Consider the following 17,488-nt stretch of genomic DNA (forward strand, 5'->3'; position numbering starts at 1 on the left):
AAGCCAACGTTCATGGAGCCCCGATACCACGATTCACCATGGCAACGGTACACAAAAAGAGGTCCTCCTACGTCACACCAGTGGAGCTCGAAATCCTCATGCGAACGTTCAGCGAATACGAGCATGTTTTTAGAAAAATAAAGTAACACGGCTGCAGCTGCAAAAGAGAGAGAAGCGGCATGGGAAGAAACTGCTGCTCGAGTAAATTTGCAAGTTTGAACTGGTCTATTTATTTAATACTTAATCACGACCAGAAGCTAAAATTTATATTAATTTAGGAGCAATCCAGCGGGAGAAAAAAACGTACACGGAAGCAGTTAAAAATAAAACACCAGAACATCATTCAAAGGTGCGACTCAGGCAGAACAGGCTCATGGCTGAACCTCACTTCAATCAGATTTTAACTATTAAACTAATGAAATATCATACAGTGGCTGTTTTAATGTGCATGAGCTTCATTTTTAGCTTTATAGCTTTATCCCTAACATGATGCTGACTTCACATACATTATAATTCATGTTGATTAAACTGAATGTGTTAGTTATAAAAAAAAAAAAATCCAATAATTTACGGCATCTTATTTGCTGCTCTCGGCAGTGGTGGTGGAAAATCTAAAAATGATGACTTTGACACAGATTTCTCTGTTGATATTTTTATCATAATTACAAAAGACTTTTGCAAAGGGGTCAGAGCAGCACAGAGACGCAATGTTTCTTATTTTAATCCGGTAACCGCTCAAACACACACGTGAGACGGGCTGAATGAATGAGGAAATCGAATGAGGGTTTTATATTCTAGAGGGAGGAGACAGAGTGAAACTCTGAATTTCCTGAAGAAAACCTGCTCCCGACCAGGTTAGGTTCACAGACACAGTTACCATAGTAACCAACGCAGAGTTAAAATTACCTCTCTTTCTGAAACGGCAAACCCGAAGTTTCCCTCACTTCAGGGTTAACAAACCCGGGGTTTTCACTAAACCCACTTTCTGAAACGGACCCCTGAAGTTCTAAGTTTAATACATTACAATATTTAGGTTGCAGGGTAAAGATTTAAGAGCTCTCCAGAAATATTTAAATAATAAATACAATAAAACAACTATTCTACTCACTAACAAATATACAAAAAAACCAATACATTTAAGAAGAAATCTTCATCCTAAAGTCCATAATTTATGAAAATGCAAATATACAATGTTTCCTTCTGCACTGTTCAGTCCATTTCTAAGTGAATGTGCACTTAAGGCTTCCACATCACACGTGTTTAAGCTGGATTATGAACAAATGTTTCCAAGCTCATTGTAATGTCACAGAATCCTACTACAAGAACCTACAAGTGTTTAACTGACATTTACGTGAGCTGCAGAGTAACTTTCCTCCTCCAGAATATTCAATTGTGTCTAAAGCAACAAAAAGCTCAGCACATTTTCGAGTGGAGGGGGACTTTCTTTTTAAAATGCAAACAGAAATGTTTTACCAGACTGTAGTCAGTTCAGGGGCCTTCATCAAAAACAGGTGTAGCGTGTTGTGGTGAACCCTGTAAAGTAAATGTTACACATGACCACAGACATATGGTTTGATATCAGGTAATATGCAGTGAGTTTGAAAATGTGTTTCACTACAAAAGGTCTTCCACTGTGAGTGTCTGTTTACTTGCAAAACTTACCTGATAGTTTGTATGTTGCTGCAGATTTCCAGACAGCGGCAGAGCAAACTAACCGCTTCCTCAGATCTGATCCAATGCTCCTCAATACTGACAAGACAGTGTGATAAAGCTCAGTTTTTCTACAATATAATTTAGCAGTTCAACAAGTTATTCTTATTCTTATTGGAAGAAGTAGAAGAAAAAAGCTTGGCAAAATGGCTAAGTATAAAATCTGTTGTGTTAGGAACTGGTTTGACAATTTCCTTTTGGATCAAACAACATAGGCTACATCTACTGAATTTCTAACCTGACACTAAGTCCTCTCTGGCTGCTGTCCAACAGTTTCACAAAGTCTTCAATCCAATCGGACTCCAGGTAATTGTTCCTGAACCTTTGAAGCAACCACAGAAGCAATCAGTGCTGATTTTCAGATGAATGTTAAGTATTGCAGTCTGGCAGGTGAGATGAAATAAACACTTGCAAACCTGAGACAGCTATCATTATGAGTCAGGTCTTTAAACAGAAGATGCCTTTCTGATTTCTATTAACTGCATACTCAGATAAAATGTGTAAAGAAAACAATGCATAAAAGCTTAATTTTTTTGTCCCTTAAAGCAAAAATAAATACTGCTTTCAAAAAGCTGTTAACGCTGTTTTAAATAGTAATTACCAGGGAAAGATGGCATTTAGCTCTCTTTTCTTTTACACTTATTTTAATTTGATCAAGAGTGACCAATACTAAAATAAAATTTTTCAGAAAACATTGGCATTAAAGAAATTACATTTTTATTTAAAAATAAGATTGTCTGTTTTCCTGAATTCCTCAGAATACGAGGTTGTAGAGAGACTTTTCATATGATGACAGCTACAGTATGAAACAGACTGAAGATGTACTTACTCCAGTTTGGTCACACTTGGACAGATGGACAAGATCTTTGCTAATCTGACCAGATGGTCACGTTCCAAACTGCCTTCTCTGACACTAATAGAAGGGACACAACAAACACAGAATAACTCAACATATCTTAAGAAGAGATATACTGCCTAGCTAACGGATACAATGTCACCATACTGAAACGTTTGTTGTGGCTGAAACCAAACTCACTTTTGTCAAGTACATGTGTCTCCTGTTGTAATATCAATTGCTTGTAATCAACTGTGTCATTATACATTTAGAGAAATATGGTACTAGATCAGGAACATCTCACATACTGCGCAACATACTTCAAGGTGGCACAATGGTACAGTTGAAAAGGTTTAATTGTGAATCAAACATGAAGTCTGAATGAACTATCATACCTTAAAGTTTTTTCACAAGCATCATCTTGTGTGAACCAGATGAGACACCTCTGCTCTGTTCCCAGACTACCAGCAGACATACAGACAGACAGACAGTCAGAAGATCCACATACAATAAGGCAGATGGGTGTGATTTTTTTTGAATTTGTACAATTTCGACAATAAACAATATTTGCTTTCTTTTGTTGTTCCCTTTGTTCCCACATTTCCTTTACTGACCTCACTTCTACACCAGACACGTTATCACAGGCACATAGAGCGCTGACCACATCCAACAGCCCCTTCTGGGTCAGGCTGTTGCTGCTCAAACTGTGGATAAAGACATATTAAAAATAGAAAAACTTATTCTATAAATCACCAATTTACTATCAAAGGTGTTTATATTACTGTTAACCATTTTTCAAAATTAAATACACTAAGCAAGTTTTGTTTTGAGTGGTTTGTCCAAATTTAAGAGTATTTTATGGAATAATATTAAAAATGTAAATAAAGTTACATTGCTTTGAATTAAATAACTTTCTCATTAACTGTTGTATTATTTTGTCATGTTTCAAACTACAGGCCTAGCTGCATGTCTAAATATAGTAAAACATGGAACAGAATCCATATGGAGTCAACTGAAACTCACATCTTTTCTATTTTTATGAAGACTTTCTTGAAATAAAGTATTTTTAATGTATATTTTGTTATATAAAGTGGTTACAGATTAATGGTGTGGACTAACTATGGCCTACATCAATATTTCATAACATGTGTCTTACTTGGCATAGCTGATGACTTTAAGCTTTGGTAGAGTATCCAGAAAAAGCTTCACTCCTTTATCTTCCAATTGGTTACTTGATAAACTGCAGTGAAAAGAAAGGACAACTCAGCATCCACACCCACAGTATGTGAGTAAGTTCTGGTATATGTATGGCTTATGTATGAAGACAACTGGGTTTGTGGGTGAATTTGTGCGTGGCACATACTCCAGGTTAGACAGTTGGGGGCCCTGTTGTAAGACCTTGAGGAGTCTCTCATAGTTGTCACCATTCAGGCTAAAACCAGTTAACCTGTGCACAGACAAACAGACACATATAGATAGACAAGCAAAAAAACAGACACATTATATTAGGGCTTTAAGTTAGGAAGTCAGAGCAAGTACTGGTGTGTTCACCCTCTTTTTTACTTCCTATTTTTTACTGTTTAAGGGAGAACTAGCCATGTGTTATAAAATCTAGTTTTATGGTCACTCTCTGTGGTTGATATCACGTGTGAAGTCCTAAAAAAGTTGAATATCTTTTAAGTTTACCAGTTAGGAGACTAAAATGTAAAGTTGGCAGCACATATTTGTCAGTCAAAGCCTAAAATCAAGACCCAAAGGAAGGCTGCTCTTGCTAATCTATTGTAAGAGAAATGTAAATGTGCTGCGATGGTCCGCCTCCAGTTGTGGTACAGAGCAGTTTCCTGCCAGTGCTGGCAGAGTCATATGAAGCACATACAGCACACAGTCAGACTGAAAGAGAAACTAGAAGACTAGATTTGATACACTCTATATACAACTGCTGTACCAACTTATTAGTTTTAGTTATACCGAAAGACAGTGCACCCAAAAAATTGGGATTGCTGATCACAAACCTGCAGCTGACTTCTTCTGCTTTCACACTGTCAAATAGTATGAGGGATTCAAACTGACGCCTGAAGATGAGGACAAAGCAGAATTTTACTCAAGCATTATCAGTGACACAAATCAATAGATGACAAAATAAAGACATATTGCAGTGACATATTTATCATAATTACTTCTAAAGAACAAACTGACACGATCCAAAGCAGCATGTCAAATGTGGCCATTTTTGTTTTGAGTAATGCAACACAGTTAAGTATTTTACCTGATCTCCACTGACTTCACTCGCTGACTGACCGTCAAACAATCAACCAGCATCACTGCTTCAGTTGTAGATGAGATGCTGTTGCTGACACTGAGGAAGGAGAGGATTTGGTTGATTCAAATTATTCTCAGTGGTTATTATAAAGATATTTCATATCTTTGAGGGTTATGGTTGAAAATGAACTATAAAAACTTTCATGAAATCATCCCTGAGCATTACAGGATGATTTATGTGTGACAAGGCTAAGAATTGACACTAAAGGGGCAGCAGCAGAGAGATGGATACATTCAAACTGGGCCAAAAGGTGTTTTTTATTATCTAAATGACCACTCATGGTGTACAAAATTCCAGAGATGTGGACTTGAGACTTGGTGACTTGGACTCGAGTGGACTCAAGTCACTCTTTTGATGACTTGCGACTTGACTTGACAAAAAATAAATGACTTGAGACTCGACTTGGACTTGAGGCATGATGACTCATGATGACTTGAGTGTGTTCATAAGTTTGAATGTAAGCTGTTAAACATAAAATGATTAATGTTGATCAATGTTGTCAAGTTTTTGTCTAACTATCAAGTCTCTATGCAGCGCAAACTGGGAATAATGATTGGACGAATGGCTGTCAGTCAAACTCATCGCTATAGCAACACACAACATCAAAGACCCCCGCTACCTGATGCTTTTTCCCCAAAGAGAAGCCTCATCAGTCATACTCGTTACTACTCAATACTGTTTCAGACCAGACCATCTTCGTGGCTGCGTCTGTGCCAAGATAATACAGATACAATTCATTGCCATACTTTTTGAACAGGTTATATAAATTGGCCAATAATATCATTATTAGATAGGCTACTAATACCTGTCTTTTCTCTTTATAAAGACCGGATACTACAGGTAAGAGTGCTGGATCTTGGGTGGAAAAAAAGTGACTTGACTTGGGACTTGACTTGAGACTCGAGACTTGCTTGAGACTTGGACCAAATGACTTGAGACTTACTTGGGACTTGAGCAAAGATGACTTGGTCACAGCACTGCAAAATTCCTAATTACGTTTTTGCAACTTCATAAACTTCTATCTCTAAAAAAAACATATGCACACCTAGGCTTATTTGTGACCATCTATATATCTTTCCATTTTACATCCATAACTAAAAATACACGTCAGTACAATATGGCATATTCATACAGTACCCATATAATAATAATTTTTTGTAAAGCTCGTCTCTCAGTTTATCAATTAATACTCCCAAAAGTCATTATTTGATTTTGAAAATGAAATAAACCTCACTGAACAAGGGAAACCTTTATCCAATCCACCATGACTCATTCCTGCATGTGTGTTGGTCTTACTTAAGTCTTTGTAATGACGTCATCCTTGGCAGGACCTTCAGCAGGTTCTCGATAGCCTCGTCTGTCAGTGAGCTGTGTGACAAACTGACACATAAAAGTATTTTAATGTCTATCTGTTGGGTCATAATCTTGAAGTGATAATGTGTGGATATATATTGAACACTTAACTCACTCTAACTCCAAATGGGAGTGACATTGGACCAATCTTCTACAGAGTGTACTTATATCAGTTGGTAGTATGTTGCTGTTGTTTAATCTGCAGCAAAAAGAGCAGCATTTCTTCATGTCATATTTTGATCTAATGAAATGTAAAATTAGAAGCATCTTCAAGAGCTTACAGCACTGTACCTGAAAATCTTTAGCTGCTGTTCTTTGGCACTGAAAGAGAGCACAGAAAGAGTTAATTGACTGAAAAATTAAAATGCAGACAGTAGTTTCCAGATGTTCACAGATGCGGCCTTCTACCTGGTGTCAGAGCAGAACTTCAGGATCATCTTGTCTCTGCCTCCATCACTGTGAACCAACAGGACACTGTGAGATCAACAAGATCTCATAACAAGATAATTGTGTCAAAAATAAACTCATGCATCTATCAATTTGTCTATAAAATGTACTGTACACTTGTATTGTACAGTAGGTTAAAAAAAAATGCTGTAAAAAAACATTTATGTAATGTAAAACAAGGATTCACACCTGATGTGAATGTGTGTTAAGTTGCTATGGGAGCACAAAGCACCAGCCAGCATCACCACTCCTCCCACGTTGGTCCCATTGTTACTGACACTGAAAAAACACACACAGAATGAATAAGCCAGGGGAGGAAGGACATAATTAATCTCCTAAATAAGCCATTTATACTGAAAAATGTCCAGGGGTAAATGTAGTAGCTGCCAGCATCCACCCATTTTGTTTGGAACCTGTTTGTTGGGTAATGAACAGGCCTGGTCCTGCCTAATCACCAAGATTAGATCAGCTTTGTCTACTGCAACACTGTAGAGCACTTCTGCCATGGCCTGCCAGGCTCATTCATTGTTATGAAATGTACACCATGCAACCTCGTATTGTGGGGGTGTGCAACACATTCATTTTGTAATACAATTTTTAATGTGTTTTCTTTCATCACTTTGTGAATGAGTCTTACTTGATCTCCTGGATGCTTCTTAATCGAGGCAGGACCTCCAACAGCTTCTTCAGACCTTTGTTGTCTAAGCAGTTACTGGACAGACTGACAGACAAGAATGTGGGATTAAAATAATGACAGGGATGAGATAAGAATACAACTTGGTTTGCTAAAGTCTAACTTGAGCAATTCAAAGTTCTTAAAGTACATAATCATAGGTCCACTCAGTATTCATATGGCCTCACACTCACACTGATTCTGCAGTGCTGCTATGTTTTGGGTTAACAGGGTGAATAGAAATGAAGCTACTGAATTAGGTTAAATTGATCTTTTTCAGTAGTGACCTTAGTTCTGGTGATGGAATAGTATGTTAGTCATGAAGAGCACAAAACATGAGATATCAGTCGAGAATATTACCCCAGGCAATAAATCTTAATGCTTATTTAGAAACATTCCACACACATTGTGTCAGAGTTCCCTCTAGCTTTCCATTTACCTGAATCTACAATTTACACAAAAAAAAATACATACATAAAATATCGTATGTTGATGATTTTTGTGTCTTACTCAATCAAAGTGACATCGGAGGATGTTCCCAAACTCCTGCACACTCTCTCCAGATCAGCAGGCAGCAGACCACAGCAGCTGAGACTGACAAAGGCAACATCTTTATAATAACCATCATTACCATTAATACCAGGGTCAAGTTATTTTAAGCTAAGAAATAAAGTTCCCTTTTAAACAAAAGGGCTTCTGCTTATTGTTGCTTTACTAAGGTGTTTGAGCTTCATTGAGCAGAATAATGACTATCTTATGTTCGGCTGAATTTCTCTCTACTTTAATCAAAGCAGGATATTATAATGTCTCAACTGGTTTTGGAGCCAATCAGTGCCTAGTATGCAACCTATAAAAGTTTGATGGGGAAACTTGAAACCTCCAGTGTAAATACACTCAGAGTGGACTTTTCAGTAAAGTAGAACACATCTTTCATCTTGTGTTCAACTTTTAAAATGAACATTTCTAAAAACAGATTTTCCAATAAAGAACAACAACAAGATACAATATTTAAGATGATTTAAAAAGGTCATTAATTTGGTTGAAAAAACATGCAAAGCACAAATTACTATCCAAGCAGAACATTTTTACACCTCTGAAGAGGACCTTTAAAATGATCCAACATTGCATTCTCTAGAAAGATGGAGTTGAGTTACAAACAGGCCTGAACAAACATCCCTCTGCACAAACAAAACAGCTGTTTTTCTGGTATTGCCTGGGTCAACACTTTTAGATGATCTCTCAAGCTCTTACCAGAGAGTTTTAGTTGTTTCATCAACAGGCTGTTCTCTCCCTCCAGAGAACACCACAGATGCATGGACAGGACTTAGTAGTCTGAAAGAAAAATATAGTTACACTGCATGGTCTCACCAATATTAAAGAATTGATTTAAATATTCTATGACTTAATATGACTTAATAATTTATAAGTAAGTTGCAAGTTGGTCAATTTACATGGCATGGTGGACCTGCCTGTGTGCATTTAAAGCATGCAATTTACATAATGTGATGTGTACCTTACATGAAGCTCCTTCACAGCAGGACAATCAGACAATAGAGCAGTCAGAATGACCAAACCTTTCACTGAGGAGCAGATCTCACTCAAACTGTGAAAACAAGATTATTTTCCTTACCAATCTTTAACTTAAAATACTTAAACTTAGTGGGTCAAATGTCTTCATTGTGTTTTGGATAGAAGACAATAGACTGAAGCTTTTTGATGGTACATTGGTATGAATCCAGTCTTACATGATCTTTTTGGTGATGCTGAATTTTGGCAAAAACTGAGTGAGGGTCCTCAGAGTTTCAACATCCCATTGGCCTCCAGAGAGACTAGGGTATAAACACACACACAAACACACAATAACACACAGAGCTCTATTCGCATTTCATTTCATTAACTATATGTATCAACATGTAAAAATCTACGTCTCTCCCAGGGGAACTGTCTCTTGTCTACGTTTTTACTGAGACTGCAAGTAAAAGTGAAACCAAAATATACAAAATAGAATTTCACAACTGGTTGTATCATTGGGAGAGGGTCTCTTGAGCCCTTTTTACACTGCCAGTTCAAGGCGGGATTATTACACCTCTGTTATGTTCCGTCTTCTATGTAGAATGCTTGGGGGCGGAATGGTGGGGGTGAAGTCGTTCCGCCTCTATGTGTATTTACGTTCACTTACTCCAGGATAGACAAGGCAGGGCAACTTGCCAACGACCCTGCAAGTTCTTGGATTTCTTGTTTGCTCCATTTCTGGTTCAGCAAGCTAGAGAACGATAATACATGATAAACTTATCAATAAAAAGTGCTATTCATTCAACTGAAAACCTTATTTGAATCAAAACGTATTATATTGTTTTTAGTGTCTGTAATAGGTTCAGATGTTATCTATGGTCCAGATTGATACGAAAAAAAGTCAAGGTACAACTTATTAAGAGCCATATGACATTAAAAGAGGCTTAAAGTTCAACAAGGAAATTGGCAATGTTAGTGACTAGCTGGAAAGATGTCAACATTTGATGAGGGTGTTGTTGTGGCCTATGTTGTACCTGATTGTTGGGTCAGGCTTCATTTGATGGCTAAAAAGGGGGAATACATAGATAAGTGAGTATTTCTGTTATGAAGTATTCGTTTGATGATGATGATTATTTTTCATGTTTATCTAACCATGTAGCTCACCTCAAATCAGAGTTTTGGGAGAAAGTTACAGTCACTTCCTTCATCCCACTGCAAAAAGAACAAAAGTATTTTTTGTGTAATTATAGTATAACATTGAATACTTGTTTACTTTAGATTCACATAATTCCTTTTAAGTATAAAAAGTTAGTAAGTGTTGGCTGTGAGTGACAGTGAGGGAAAAATGAGTCAAAACTTAAACACATCCCTTCTGGAGAGCCTGTGTGGATGTGGCGTATGGCCTATGTGTGTTAAATAATGCTATAATAACAATAACTCTAACTCAGTTGGCAATGTGCATGTGTGTGAATGTAAGGAGTCATACTCTGCGTGAAGGTGCTGGATGCTCAAACATGATGACATTTTCCCAATGAGATAGCCCACTGCTTTCAGAGAGCTGTTGTTTCGACCAAGCCTGCAAGGTTGGACAGGGAATTGTTATGAATGGAATCAGCCATAATCTGCAAAATCTTGAGATTTTGTGGTCATCTGAAATTACCATCTCATCAGCAGTGTGTACTTACATCACCGAGACCAGTTTTGGTAGTTTGGCAAAAACCTCAGCAATGTGTTCTATCCCTTCGTCTTTCAGGTTGTTGTCACTCAGACTATAACACAAAAAAACAAAAAACTTGGTGTCCACTTTTAGAGCCACATCTAAAAGATTTCACCATTAAAACAGATATAAGGTGTCAGCAACCCGATTCAGAAACACAACAATCTGTTCAAACATTTCCAAAGAACTCAAGACCTCCACCAAAGGCGCCAGAACACATGAACACATAACACACTTGTTATTGGCTGAATCAGTGCAATTATGTTTTGGCAAATATACTTGATTTCAGTGATGTCTGGACAGTCCTGTAGAGCAGAGGCCAAACTAGCTGCTCCTGTGGCAGTCAGACTGGCACCACAAAACCTTTAGAGGACAAAGACAAAATCATTCAATCATTGTTTTAAAGGGTCTTCAAGGCAGATTACTTCTACTCACAGTACTTTAAAGGTATTAACAGTAGTGTGTGAGTACTGTCTGAGGAGGACAAACAACATATAAACAACACCACTCAGAGAGAGAGAGATAAAAGTAAATATTTGAATCTTACTCTAGTTTTCTCAGGGTTGTGAATTTTGACAAAATTGTGGACAACTTCTCAGCAAACTTGTCGCCATACTTGCGGCTGCGAAAACTGAGGGCACAGAGAGTTAAAAGAAAACCTGTTTCAGTCACAATGAAACAAGAATACATTTTTTAATCAGAATTGTGTTGCAAAGAGTCCCCAGAAATTTGGCACTAAAAATCAACTGTTAATTGTTTTATGTTTGAGTCGATCTTGCGTTCTGAAGGTCTTATTACGTGGCATGCAAGTTTTGGGTCTGATAAAACAAATCCCTTGGAGGCATCAGTTGTCGTTTTTCTTCACTTGGGTCCAGACAAAGCGCTTCAAATAGTTTCACAGTGTGTGTGACAGGTGGCCAAACATCTCAGGAATGCCAAATGCAAAGCAGCAGTTTTTTCCACATACTCTGCTGCCTTTAGTCTGTCTGTATTTTTGATTTCTATAGCACCAATTCCGATCCAATCTCAGTGTCAACAAGCTGAACACCAGGTTGCAGTTTCTTCACTTCACTTTTCAACTGCTCTTCATGTGCAGCAGGCCCTTTAGCCATTAAGATAGTTCTTAGCCTCACATGCACTCAACTATGTATTTTGCAATTGCATTATATGTAATGGTAATGGTCTCGAATGGATGAATGAAGGAATTACCCAAAGTGTTTAAAGTATGATTTAAACAAGGGTTGAAATGTTGTTAAAAATATGAATTTTTCATTTAAAGTAGAAAAATAATTTGATTTCACGTTTGTAGATAGACAGGTTTGGGTGTGTGTGTTTGTGTGCCTATGCAATCATTGGTGAGGACCTACCAGAGGTAGTGAATGTGCTGACACTTGGTCAGGGCGTCTAAACACTCCAACTCCATTGAACATGCTCCAAAGTCCAATCCGATTCCAAGATCACATACTGAGTTAACTACAAAAGCCAGAGCATCAACATCATTTGGTAATAGTCGAATGTTGCGCAGTTCCAGGGTCGGTCTCGTATGCACAACCTGCTTAGCCAGTTGGTGATCCTGGCTCTCCTGGACACAGTGGCAAAGTTCCAATACCTGGAAAGATGCAAGAAGAAAGGATCAGGAATTACTGTGATAACTGGTTACAACACCCGTGCAGTTTCACCTTAATTCATAATCTACCTTAGGCCCAGTCAGAGTGTTACTGTTGCACAGGTTTTTTAGCAGTTTCAGGACAAGAGCTTGTTGTCTTTGGACCCAATTTTGGCCTCCTGTTCCACTTGAGGTCCTGGCTAAAGAAGCTAAGGCCTGTGTGCAGTGTGGGGAAGCCAGACCGCAAATAAACAGGTGCAGGGAGTCTGTAAAGACTGTCCTCTGGTCTGACTTGGTTGTCCAGCGAGTTTTCAGGCTGAACCTGAGGAGCAATGGGGAAAAAGAGCAAAATTAATATCTGATTTGATTAGGATTATAGTACACTGCTATGTTATTTTGGTGCATAGAGGACAATTTCTAGCATCTCTTGCCAGGTTAGAAAAAACCCCTCACTGCTTATAGACTTCAAGACAAATAAAGGCACATTCCTACATTACTCACTCTTGTGTCTTAGCCCTAGGCTACCTGGCATCCGGGGTCTAAAACTAAACAACTGTTTGACATGTGTTCGTAAAGGGGTTGTATTCAGGGTTTTATAGCACCTTTTGATGAATACAACACACATTTGCAGCCTGGTTATGACCCTTTGCAGATTGGGTTTTATTGTCATTTTAGCATTAAGTTAACAGTGAAAAGGCAGCAACACGCTACTACTATCTACATGAAAAAATTGGCAGAATGATAATGTTAAAGAATATACAGTATGTCATTTATAATGTGGCAACACACAGGAAGGCATTTATTGAGTGTTAGTGGTCGCTCCTGCTGTGTCACATCTGCTGCTACATGTATCACTGTCAGTGCCTGTCAACCCCCTTTCTGACCTCCTGAGCCTACCCAACTGTGATTGGACCATCTGCTTTGGGCCTACATCAGCATATTTGTGCTCTCCTTTTAGGGAGAAAGGTCAGAAATGTCACATAGCTTGCTCAATTTACACCGCTCATCTTGCTACCAAGACTGGAATATTCCTGGTTTAGAGACAGACATTTACTTTCCAAAAAAAGATATTTGCAAATGAAGAGCTTATGAAACATGATGCTGTGTTGTAAATGAAACTATCTTAAATCAAATGATATGTACAAATACAGCTGAATTAAGTAGTTGACTGACTGGTTAATGGACAAAAAATAAATAGCAAATATTTTTAGATGTCATTGCTTTCTGAAATTTTGTAAACCAACAATGGATTGAATCAGTGACTTAAATAAAACTAAAGTCCTATTTATAATCAGCCAACTAAGAAAGTAAAAAGCGGCTTATATACAAATGCATCAGCACTTAATAATCTAATCTAATCTAATGATATCATATAGTATAGCAGTCAAAGGGGAAACTTTTATGCATTACTTTTACTTTTGATACTTAAAGTACCTACACTTATATACACAATGGAGTGTTTATAGTGAGGTATCAATACTTTTAAATAAAGGATCTGACGGGACAATTTTTCAAGCTAAGGTTATGAGGATGTATTTTGGTAGCAGTGCAAACATAGCATTTCCTGTCTCTTTGATACTTGGTTCCCAGCACAGATTATACAGCACAAAGGTGGGAACAGCATAACAGGTGTAAACAGATGGAGTTTCATGTAAAGCTCAGTGTTGGCATTCAGAAAATTGGGTCATCCAGGACATGCTGTACTTAATATACATCTATTTCCAGTAGGTCGATAAGCTGATAATTAGTTGATTGCATCAAAGGAGTCTTAAAGGACGGGCACAGCAATTTAGTTATACGGTTGTATAAGGTACACAAAGTTACACTGTAGACTAAGCAATATGCAATGGTTACTGTGACTGCTGTTTAATAGAGCCGATAGTTTGAACTTTAGAAAGGCCAGCTGATCTTCAGCTCAACAGAGATTGCCTTCATAAATTTAACCATGCTACACAGTTCCTTACCTCTTCCTGAGCTGCATGTCACTAACATCCTGACTGGTCATGATTCTGACTGCCCCCAAAAACTCCTGTAATGTCAGATGAGTAAAGAAGTAGGAGTTGACAGGTGTACCATCCTCAAGTCTGAGCTCCACCTGGCAAAAGATGTAGACAGAGATCTATGTTACTCATAAGATCAACAGTTTTTAGACTCACCTATGAGAAAAAACATATATATATTTTTTTTTAAGATGATTTTTTTGGCTATGTCTATGGCCTCTGTACATGGGGCGCCCGCTCTACCAACTGAGCTAAACCAGTGCCCCCTCACAAGGATTTTTACCTTAGTAAAGATGTTCCTTGTTTATGGTCACTAGTTTCAAGTTTTCTTCAATAAACCATGATAATTATTCTTTTTTTAAATAACTGACCCATTTAGCATAAAATACGCTATAAAGCAGGGTTTAGGGCATGGCGAACTTGTGATTGACATGTTGGTATGTTATGTTTAAAAATTAAACATTCTTGGGAGACATCTGTTCATCTTAATGTAGATTTTTTAAAGGCTTTTTTTGTTGCCAAAATTTACATCCAACTTTATATTAGTATGATGAATAGGATGGACCTTGCTTTGCCAAAATAGCACTAGCAACACATAACTTAGCATTTGCCAACCTCTTGCTCCTCTCAAGCAACACCCTTTTGTCCAAATATGGCCACTTCTGATTTTAAGACACCAAGATGGGATCTCCATAATGCCAAGAAATTGTAGTCCACAAACCAATTGGTTTAGTCAGGATGGCATGTCCACTTCTTATTAACACCATATGGTCTGGACCATCACCATACAATATATCACTTAAGGCCCCTCTTGTTCTGGGACATGCTTTAGTGCAGGAGTTTTAAAAGGTTACTCTAAACAACACTCCAACAACTGGTTAGTACCTAGCTCTTGCAGTGACAGAAAGGCAATAAAGGCTGTTGCCTGGGAAGCCACGATCTGGGGGGTGCAGGCTTCAGCCTCAAACATTTAAATGTGAACCTGCAGCCAGATTGACAGCCTGACTGTCACCCCTTCCTCTGTGCTCAGAGGCAGTTCAATCCCTGGCTACAGCAGTCATCATGTTGAAGTGTCCCAAATTGCTCCCGAAGGTATAGCGTCAGTGTGTGACTGCAGGTAAATGTTTAGATCCCGATTGGAGATTGGCACTTTGCAAAGCAGCTTCTGCCATCAGTGTTTGAATGTGTGTGTGACAGGGAGAATGTGACATGTAGTGTACATGCACTTTGAGTGGTCTGAAGACCAGAAAGGCGCTATACAAGTGCAGTCCATTTACCACTTTGCTCGCATTCACCACACTCTCTCCCACTCGCTCAACCACACACATGCTCAGCACTGCCTGACACAAGTTGCAGCTGGGAGAGAGGAGAGGGGAGATGTCAGAGCGTTTAAGTCCAGTTTGAAGAACCACAACTTTATATATTCTAACTGTTCCATATGATCAAGAAAGACAGAGAGAGAGAGAGAGAGAGAGAGAGAGAGAGAGAGAGAGAGAGAGAGAGAGAGCAGCAGGTGATGATTTTCAAAACATTTTAATCATTTACAGATGTACTTTAAATGTAATTTAGGTGCTCACAGAGCAGAGGTTGTTTTTTATTCCCAGGGGAGGAATGGCCAAATCCCCCTACCAAGCTCCAGGGTAACCCCCCCAAAAGTTGTCCTGATGTCCTGAAATCCCATGGAGGCATGTGAAACAATTGAGCTAACACTTTGGGCCCTATTTACATGGCGCACGGTCTAAAGTGCATTGCACTAAGTTATTTAGGGCGTGTCAGACCCACTTATGCTAGTAACACGGCATACAATCTGGGTGCAAAGTGAGGCAAAAGGTGCAACAAGGTTGGCTTAAGTCCCTGGATTATTCAAATGTGTGTTTTTGGCATAACATGAATCAAACCACTCAGAGTGTCAACTCTCATTCCCTTAAAGAGCCAGGTGCGCGTGCAGACAGATGTGTTGCTATTTACACGCTGGATTTCAGTCATTCTTCTTATATAAACTGGGCTCGGGCCAGCATGTTTAACTTCTTTCTGTCCTCCGTGCCCCTGCACACACAGAACACATACAGGTCACTGCACGATATACTGCATGTCGATGCACAGATGGATGTTAAAGCCACAGAAGCGATCCCACTGCCCAGCAGAAACAAAAATGAAGAGAGACTCTCTTTGCTTGAGCCACCCAAGAGCCACAGCAGCGTAACATTAATTATTGAAATCTCCAGACACACCGTCAAGATCGGAAATAAAATTTTATTGTTTAGCGCCAAACCATAACCAAAGTTATCTCAAGACACTTTAAAAAAGAACAGGGTTAGACTCGTTTTTTAATATTATGTAGAGAGAGACCCAAGATCAATCCACCATCAGAAGAACTTAGCAACATTTGGTAACATTGGCAAGGAAAAAGTTCCCTTAAACAGGCAGAAACCTCGAGCAGAACCAGGCTCATGTTAAACAGCCATCTGCCTCGACTGGGTTGGATCTTATGTATATTAGTTCTGTGTGCTTACCATCACAGAAAGGTCACCTGTAACTGTTTATTTACTTATTGTTGCTGCTGGATCACATGACTGTATTCTTCAGTGCGCGCGTAATGGACACTGGACACGTGTATTAATATCTGGGGGAACGATTGTCGGTGCCACAGGTATGTTATGTCTGAGGATTATAATAAATGTACCTCTTAGTTGCATGTGTGTGAGTGTGTCTCTGTTTCTGCATGTATTAGAGAGAGTGTGCATTAGAATGAGCGCGCGAGATGGAGAGTTCGGTGTGTCAGCAGTTTTGGGTCCGTGCGTGGCGAGCAGGAATCTCCCTGAGGTGAAGCAGTTGTGTGTGAAGCAGGTGGGCACCCATGGGCACTAACATGGGCGCATGATCACTTGCCATTTACACAACATGGGTACGGGGCGTGAAAATGACAACTGTGTCAGGTGGAAAATAGCAATGACATTTTGTGTCGGGTGTACGATATGGCTCTAAGAGTTTTGTTGTAACTTATCTCCATGGTCATGGGGCAGTACTTGTAATCGGGACGGTGAATCAAATTGCATCTCACCTAGTGCACCAAAACAGCACCAGAAAAAGGGGCAGGGTCCTCTAACTGTTCTTTCTTCTTGACATTTCTACGGTCTGAAAACAGCTATTGTCATACCTTGACCAGTATTGCTAGCAACAGCCAATGAGCTGTTAATATTGACTACCATCATGTAAAATGTTTTAAATTAATTCATAAAAAGTGTGGGTAACACATCACCTACAGGGAATGAAAGAGAAAGAAGAGGAAGAGTTCTGTTTATAGCTACTCGTAGA

The 17,488-nt window shown here is 38.8% G+C and overlaps 1 protein-coding gene across 3 annotated transcripts in view; it reads right to left on the bottom strand.

The window, feature by feature from the left end:
- nlrc5 (NLR family, CARD domain containing 5) overlaps nucleotides 1–17,488 on the bottom strand; it is a 38,379-nt gene that overhangs the window by 11,925 nt on the left and 8,966 nt on the right. For all 3 annotated transcript variants that reach the window (XM_069686303.1, XM_069686301.1, XM_069686304.1), the window contains 30 exons: nucleotides 14,138–14,268; nucleotides 12,264–12,495; nucleotides 11,935–12,176; nucleotides 11,115–11,198; nucleotides 10,847–10,930; nucleotides 10,536–10,619; nucleotides 10,337–10,426; nucleotides 10,015–10,062; nucleotides 9,885–9,914; nucleotides 9,518–9,601; nucleotides 9,084–9,167; nucleotides 8,852–8,941; nucleotides 8,590–8,670; nucleotides 7,849–7,932; nucleotides 7,303–7,386; nucleotides 6,855–6,944; nucleotides 6,627–6,674; nucleotides 6,510–6,539; nucleotides 6,334–6,417; nucleotides 6,162–6,245; nucleotides 4,812–4,901; nucleotides 4,558–4,617; nucleotides 3,909–3,992; nucleotides 3,702–3,785; nucleotides 3,160–3,249; nucleotides 2,941–3,006; nucleotides 2,540–2,623; nucleotides 1,949–2,032; nucleotides 1,663–1,749; nucleotides 1,474–1,533 (listed from right to left, as the gene is read on the bottom strand). In XM_069686303.1, coding sequence (XP_069542404.1) covers nucleotides 1,474–1,533; nucleotides 1,663–1,749; nucleotides 1,949–2,032; nucleotides 2,540–2,623; nucleotides 2,941–3,006; nucleotides 3,160–3,249; nucleotides 3,702–3,785; nucleotides 3,909–3,992; nucleotides 4,558–4,617; nucleotides 4,812–4,901; nucleotides 6,162–6,245; nucleotides 6,334–6,417; nucleotides 6,510–6,539; nucleotides 6,627–6,674; nucleotides 6,855–6,944; nucleotides 7,303–7,386; nucleotides 7,849–7,932; nucleotides 8,590–8,670; nucleotides 8,852–8,941; nucleotides 9,084–9,167; nucleotides 9,518–9,601; nucleotides 9,885–9,914; nucleotides 10,015–10,062; nucleotides 10,337–10,426; nucleotides 10,536–10,619; nucleotides 10,847–10,930; nucleotides 11,115–11,198; nucleotides 11,935–12,176; nucleotides 12,264–12,495; nucleotides 14,138–14,268 — 2,657 coding nt within the window. The remainder of the gene's footprint in view (nucleotides 1–1,473; nucleotides 1,534–1,662; nucleotides 1,750–1,948; nucleotides 2,033–2,539; nucleotides 2,624–2,940; nucleotides 3,007–3,159; nucleotides 3,250–3,701; nucleotides 3,786–3,908; nucleotides 3,993–4,557; nucleotides 4,618–4,811; nucleotides 4,902–6,161; nucleotides 6,246–6,333; nucleotides 6,418–6,509; nucleotides 6,540–6,626; nucleotides 6,675–6,854; nucleotides 6,945–7,302; nucleotides 7,387–7,848; nucleotides 7,933–8,589; nucleotides 8,671–8,851; nucleotides 8,942–9,083; nucleotides 9,168–9,517; nucleotides 9,602–9,884; nucleotides 9,915–10,014; nucleotides 10,063–10,336; nucleotides 10,427–10,535; nucleotides 10,620–10,846; nucleotides 10,931–11,114; nucleotides 11,199–11,934; nucleotides 12,177–12,263; nucleotides 12,496–14,137; nucleotides 14,269–17,488) is intronic.

This window comes from Semicossyphus pulcher, unplaced genomic scaffold, assembly GCF_022749685.1.
Source record: "Semicossyphus pulcher isolate SPU_LCO1_2020_fin unplaced genomic scaffold, fSemPul1.0.p SCAF_8, whole genome shotgun sequence".
Taxonomy (NCBI): Eukaryota; Metazoa; Chordata; class Actinopteri; order Labriformes; family Labridae; genus Semicossyphus; species Semicossyphus pulcher.